This window comes from Gadus morhua, chromosome 4 (genome assembly GCF_902167405.1).
Source record: "Gadus morhua chromosome 4, gadMor3.0, whole genome shotgun sequence".
NCBI classification, from domain to species: Eukaryota; Metazoa; Chordata; class Actinopteri; order Gadiformes; family Gadidae; genus Gadus; species Gadus morhua.
This window is the reverse complement of record NC_044051.1, coordinates 43,615,502-43,623,001: the sequence shown is the minus strand read 5'-3', so window position 1 is coordinate 43,623,001 and position 7,500 is coordinate 43,615,502. Positions and strand designations below refer to the sequence as shown.

The 7,500-nt window shown below is 45.0% G+C and overlaps 2 protein-coding genes across 3 annotated transcripts in view; one reads left to right on the top strand and one right to left on the bottom strand.

Moving 5' to 3' along the window:
* LOC115541901 (sorting nexin-9) overlaps window positions 1-2,922 on the top strand; it is a 23,168-nt gene extending 20,246 nt beyond the window's left edge. For both annotated transcript variants that reach the window (XM_030353826.1, XM_030353825.1), the window contains exon 18: window positions 877-2,922. In XM_030353826.1, coding sequence (XP_030209686.1) covers window positions 877-924 — 48 coding nt within the window. In that variant the 3' untranslated portion in view covers window positions 925-2,922. The remainder of the gene's footprint in view (window positions 1-876) is intronic.
* The window catches only part of LOC115541902 (angiopoietin-related protein 7-like), an 8,845-nt gene continuing 3,835 nt past the window's right edge, over window positions 2,491-7,500 (bottom strand). Inside the window, exons 4-6 of the mRNA XM_030353827.1 lie at window positions 6,139-6,355; window positions 5,744-5,939; window positions 2,491-4,152 (exon numbers count right to left, since the gene is read on the bottom strand). Coding sequence (XP_030209687.1) covers window positions 4,006-4,152; window positions 5,744-5,939; window positions 6,139-6,355 — 560 coding nt within the window. The 3' untranslated portion in view covers window positions 2,491-4,005. The remainder of the gene's footprint in view (window positions 4,153-5,743; window positions 5,940-6,138; window positions 6,356-7,500) is intronic.

Sequence of the window (7,500 nt, the reverse complement as noted above, 5' to 3'; positions counted from 1 at the left end):
TCGAATATCCTTCATATTACTATTATAATACCTTAATATTATAGAATATCCTTCATATTACTATTATAATATACCTTAATATTATAGAATATCCTTCATATTACTATTATAATACCTCAATATTATAGAATATCCTTCATATTACTATTATAATATACGTTATTATAATAGAATATCCTTCATATTACTATTATAATGTACGTCATTATAATAGAATATCCTTCATATTACCATCATAATACCTTAATATTATAGAATATCCTTCATATTACTATTATAATACCTTAATATTATAGAATATCCTTCTTATTACTATTATAATACACCTTATTATAATAGAATATCCTTCATATTACTCTTATAATATACCTTAATATTATAGAATATCCTTCATATTACTATTATAATACACCTTATTGTTATAGAATATCATTTATGTTACTATTATAATATGTTCAATACACCTGATATGAAGAAGTAGCAATACCGTAGTTATGGTGATATCACTGATACCCATGACTCTATTAGTCACAATATATATGATATATTTAACATGACTCTATTAGTCACAATATATCTGATATATTTAACATGACTCTATTAGTCAAGTTGAATATATCGACATATTGATGATATATTTAAGATACATTTATAATACATTAATGATATATTTATGATACATTTAAGATATATTTATGATACATTTATGATATATTAATGATATGATTATGATACATTTATGATATATTTATGATATATTTACGATATATTCATGATACATTTATGATATATTAATGATATATTTATGATACATTTAATATATATTTATGATATATTTATGATGTATTTATGATATATTTATGAACGTCTTCACAGATCGCCGCCAAGCTGAGACTCGCTCTGGCCCAGTTCACCAAGATATGAAGACAAACACACATGCGCACACGCACACACACCGACACCCACACACACACCCACAACCACACACACACACACACACCCACACACACACACGCATACGCACGCACACACACCCGCACACAAGCACACGCATGCGCACACTTACACTCACGCGCACACTTACACTCACACACTCACACACTCACACTCACTTTCACTAACACACACAAAAATAAAGCTCACACACTCTTTTGAGTGTATATCTGCAGCGGTTGGTCTGCACAGTGTTCATTGAACCCTAACAGACACATTCACACTTTACTAGAGCTAGTTTGTGTTCGCTAATAAAGCTCTAACTGACACACAGTTACTGTTAGGGGGCCTGCCCGTAAATCCGACAACACATTGATCCGACGTCTCAATGTTCCGAAATATTTCCCATTAGATCGACATGCCACTATGCCCACGGTTCAATGTTCCGACAACGGAACCCATTGGTCCGTTTGTCCGACTTTTCAAAAAGGAGGCGCATTAGGCCGACGGTTCAATATGCCGAATAGGCCTACTACATATAAAGAGTTTTATACCTCGCTCGCGCTCTCGCTCTCTCTCGCTCTCTCTCGCTCTCTCTCGCTCTCTCTCACTCTCTCTCACTCTCTCTCCAAAATACAACATAGGCCTACATATCACGTTCACAATGAATATTGGAGAGCAAGGTGACAACGCTTCACTTCATTTCGACACAGTGTTTCAGCCCCATGGACAGAGAGCGTAGGTCTAATTCTTAACACGGGCACTAACTAAGTAAACGGTATGAGGTATAAGTTTGACTAAATCAATACCAGCGAAATTATTTAGGCAAAAAGCTACTGTAAACACAGTAAACAACACATATAGGCCCACACACAGCTACTAAAGATAACATTTGTATTTGTTTTTCACTCACCGTTTGACTTCTTTACGGGAAAAGTATTAGTCCTTGTATAACGTGGGCTTCATAAATTCACCTCTTGTGACCGTTCAAGCCCACAGCAACAGTCTGGCTTGGTGAAGTGCACTGCTGGAACTTAGCCTATCGTCTTTTATTTTTGGTTTCATAATCACACATGTGGAATTGCGCCTTGGCCTATTCGGCATATTGAACCGTCGGCCTAATTCGCCTCCTTTTTTAAAAGTCGGACAAACGGACCTTCGGACCAATGGGTTCTGTTGTTGGAACATTGAACCATCGGCATAGTGGCATGTCGATCTAATGGGAAATATTTCGGACCATTGAGACGTCGGAATTACAGCATGGCACCACTGTTGGCACATATTTACGTGCTACCGTTAGTACATAGCTACATGCTCCAGTTAGCACATAGCTACATGCTACAGTTAGCACATAGCTACATCACATAAATATATGTTACTGTTAGCACAAAGCTAAATGCTACAGTTAGCAGATAGCTTCATGTTATAGTTAGCACATAGCTACATGGCATAGCTAAATGTTACAGTTAGCACATAGCTACATGCTGCAGTTGGCACATAGCTACATGTTACTGTTAGCACATAGCTACATTCTACAGTTAGCACAGCTACATGTTACTGTTAGCTCATAACTACATGCTACAGTTAGCAGATAGCTACATCACATAGCTACATGCTACAGTTAGCACATAGCTTCATGCTACAGTTAGCACATATAGCTACATGGGGTATTTGAATGTATTAAATCCATAGGATGAAATAAGTGGATAATATTTATATGATACATCGTACCGACATGGTTCTACCATCACTTCACTGGAGGCAGACGTCTGAAGTGAGTCAAAGAAGTTATTCCTCGTTAGCCCTCAGAGCGACTTTAGCCACAGTTCAGTTTAGCTTCAATGAGGGACGTTTATGTCCTGAGGCGTGTGGGACTGCTCAGGGTCTTCCTTTATAGTTAGCGTGTTGTTGTTGTTGTGTTCTAATACTTTACAGTTATCAGGTTGTTGTCTTTGTGTTGTTGACATATTAAATATCTGCCCTACTAAAGTGTGTCTTCAATAAAACCGCTTTTGTTGCCGTGGCAGTGGGTTACCATGGTGATCAGCGGGTTACCATGGTGATCAGTGGGTTACCATGATGATCAGCGGGTTACCATGGTGATCAGCGGGTTACCATGGGGATCAGCGGGTTACCATGGTGATCAGCGGTTACCATGGGGATCAGGGGGTTACCATGGGGATCAGCGGGTTACCATGGGGATCAGCGGGTTACCATGGGGATCAGCGGGTTACAATGGTGATCAGCGGGTTACCATGGGGATCAGTGGGTTACCATGGTGATCAGCGGGTTACCATGGGGATCGGCCTCGTTGGGTTCACATACGGAACGGTCCGGAGCACCACGTCGTCATGGAGACCGTGAGACGGCGACCGGAGCCCGGCTCCATGGGGGGGTGACCTGGGGGTCAGAGGTCGCCTGGGGGTCGGGTTTCACCTCAGGGTTGGGGTCTCCTCGGGGTCGACAAATAATTGTATTTGTTCAAACTTTATTATCGTTGTTTTAAACAGGACTCATTAACTAGCTTACTACACCAGTGCTTTTAACAATGCCAGCTTACTAAACCAGTTAACTACCACCTCAACAGTACTAGCTCACGACTCGCTAGTAACCCAAAAATCAGAGATCTGCTCTCCCAGGGGTGTCACAGCTGGTCCTGTTTCTATAGAGACCGGTATACCACGGATCCCGTTGCTATGGAGACAGGTGTGCTCAGGGTCCGGTTGCTATGGAGACTAGTCTCCTCTGGGTCTGGTTGCTATGGAGACGGGTGTGCTCTGGTACTGGCTGCTATGGAGACAGGTGATCTGTAGGTCTGTTGCTATGGAAACGGTTGTGCTCCAGGTCCTGTTGCTATGGAGTCGGGTGTGCTCTGGTACTGGCTGCTATGGAGACAGGTGTTCTGCAGGTCTGTTGCTATGGAAACGGTTGTGCTCCAGGTCCTGTTGCTATGGAGTCGGGTGTGCGGTGGGTCCGTGGCTATGGAGACGGGTGTGGGGTGGGTCCGTTGCTATGGATACGGGTGTGCGGTGGGTCCGTTGCTATGGAGACTGGTGTGCGGTGGGCCCGTTGCTATGGCGATAGGTGTGCGGTGAAGCTTCGGGGGCGGACCATCATGGAGACGAAGCGGAGGCTGTAGTAGTCGGAGCGTCTCCAGGAGAACCAGACCACCCCGTCAGGACCCAGGACGTTAGGGCCCTGGGGGGAGTAGTGCCCGCCCTGCACGCACACACAGACACACACACAGACACACACACACAGACACACACACACACCCACACCACACCACCACACACACACACACCACCACACAAACACACAGACACACACACACACACACACCACACCACCACACACACACAGACACAGACACACACACACACAGACACACACACAGACACACACACACCACACCACCACACACACACTCCACCACACAAACACACAGACACACACCACACCACCACACACACACACACCACACCACCACACACACATAAACAGACACACACACACACACCACCATACACACCAAACCACCACACACACAGACACATAAAGACACACACACACACACACCACACGCACACACACCACCACACACAGACACACACACACACCACCACACACACCACCCCATACCACACACACACACCACCACACACAGACACACACACACACACAGCACCACACACACACACCACACACACACACACATCACCACACACAAACACACCACAAACACACACACACAAACACCACACACAAGCAAACACATTTTCATTGACATTGAGGGCGTTTAGCAGATGTGACAATAAGTCCATTAGTCAGTAGAAAGAGAAAGAACAAGACACACACACCACACACACAAAGACACATACACACACACGCACACAAACACACATTATGCACACACCATACACACACACAAACGCCAGGCTGACTCTAGTCCTACCAGGTGATTCTAGTCCTACCAGGTGAGTCCAGTCCTACCAGGTGAGTCTAGTCCCACTCGGCGACTCTAGTCCTACCAGGTGATTCTAGTCCTACCAGGTGAGTCTAGTCCAACCAGGTGAGTCCTACCAGGTGAGTCCTACTACCAGGTGAGTCCTACCTGGTGGGTCTAGTCCTACCAGGTGAGTCCTACCAGGTGACTCTAGTCCTACCAGGTGAGTCTAGTCCTACCAGGTGAGTCCAGTCCTACCAGGTGAGTCTGGTCCTACCAGGTGAGTCTAGTCCTACCAGGTGAGTCTAGTCCTACCAGGTGAGTCCTACCAGGTGAGTCCAGTCCTACCAGGTGAGTTCAGTCCTACCAGGTGAGTCTAGTCCTACCAGGTGAGTCTAGTCCTACCAGGTGAGTCTCGTCCTACGAGGTGAGTCCAGTCCTACCAGGTGAGTCTAGTCCTACCAGGTGAGTCTAGTCCTACCAGGTGAGTCTAGTCCTACCAAGTGAGTCTAGTCGAACCAGGTGAGTCTAATCCTACCAGGTGAGCCCTACCAGGTGAGTTTAATCCTACCAGGTGAGTCTAGTCCTACCAGGTGAGTCTAGTCCTACCAGGTGAGTCCAGTCCTACCAGGTGAGTCCTACCAGGTGAGTCTTACCAGGTGAGCCCTACCAGGTGATTCTAGTCCTACCAGGTGAGTCTAATCCTACCAGGTGAGTCTACTCCTACCAGGTGAGTCCAGTCCTACCGGGTGAGTCCTACCAGGTGAGTCTAATCCTACCAGGCGAGTCTAGTCCTACCAGGTGAGTCCAGTCCTACCAGGTGAGTCCTACCAGGTGACTCTAGTCCTACCAGGTGAGCCCTACCTTGTAGTAGACCCCGTTGAGGTTGCTATGGAAACAGTGTCTGAACCACCAGCCGGCGTGGCTGATCTCAGAGCAGATGTTTCCGGTGTCCGGTGTGCTGAACACCTGGTTGTCATGGTAGCGGCCGAATGAGTCACCCACGGAGCCGCTGAACCCCGACACGTGCAGCCGGTAGCGCTCGGCCCCGCCTTCCAGACTGGGAACCAGTATAGATACAGAATGAACTGGGAACCAGCGTAGATACAGAGTGGACTGGGAACCAGCGTAGATACAGAGTGGACTGGGAACCAGCGTAGATACAGAGTGGACTGGGAACCAGCGTAGATACAGAGTGGACTGGGAACCAGTGTAGATACAGAAGTGTGTGTCCTGGGTGTGTCTGTGGGCGTGGTTACCTGAAGCTGCTGTAGTGGGCGTGTTTGTGGGCGTGGCTCCAGTCCTCCATGTCTATGCGCAGGCTGTAGGGCCCCTGATTGGTCAGCAGGTGGATGACCTCATTCCCCAGCCAGTGCTCCGCCTCCGGCAGGCCGAACCCCTCCCGGTACGCTATCCAATCACGGTTGAAGCTGAGAGCCCCGCCCTCACGCCTCTGGACCACGGTCCAACCCCCCCCTAGAGAGGTTAGGGTTAGGGTTAACCCATATATATATACTAGAGAGGTTAGGGTTAACCCATATATATATATACTAGAGAGGTTAGGGTTAACCCATATATATATATACTGGAGAGGTTAGGGTTAACCCATATATATATATACTGGAGAGGTTAGGGTTAACCCATATATATATATACCAGAGAGGTTAGGGTTAACCCATATATATATATACTGGAGAGGTTAGGGTTAACCCATATATATATATACTAGAGAGGTTAGGGTTAACCCATATATATATACATACTAGAGAGGTTAGGGTTAACCCATATATATACTAGAGAGGTTAGGGTTAACCCATATATATATATACTAGAGAGGTTAGGGTTAACCCATATATATATATACTACAGAGGTTATGGTTAACCCATATATATATGTACTAGAGAGGTTAGGGTTAGGGTTAACCCATATATATATACTAGAGAGGTTAGGGTTAACCCATATATATATACTAGAGAGGTTAGGGTTAACCCATATATATATATATATATATATATATACTAGAGAGGTTAGGGTTAACCCATATATATACATACTAGAGAGGTTAGGGTTAACCCATATATATACTAGAGAGGTTAGGGTTAACCCATATATATATACTAGAGAGGTTAGGGTTAACCCATATATAGGGTTAGGGTTAGAGAGGTTAGGGTTAACCCATATATATATATACTAGAGAGGTTAGGGTTAACCCATATATATATACTAGAGAGGTTAGGGTTAACCCATATATATATACTAGAGAGGTTAGGGTTAACCCATATATATACTAGAGTGGTTAGGGTTAACCCATATATATGTGTAGGGTTAACCCTAACCTCTCTAGTATATATATATATGGGTTAACCCTAACCTCTCTAGTATATATATATGGGTTCGGCCCACTTGGACGTTGAATAGCCCTGTGTAGCAGTGTGTAGTGTGTAGCAGTGTGTAGTGTGTAGTAGTGTGTAGTGTGTAGTGGGCGGTGTGTAGTGTGTAGTAGTGTGTAGTAGTGTGCAGTAGTGTGTAGTGGGCGGTGTGCAGTGTGTAGTTGTGTGTAGTGGGCGGTGTGTCGTGGGCAGTGTGTAGCAGTGTGTAGTGTGTAGCAGTGTGTAGTGGG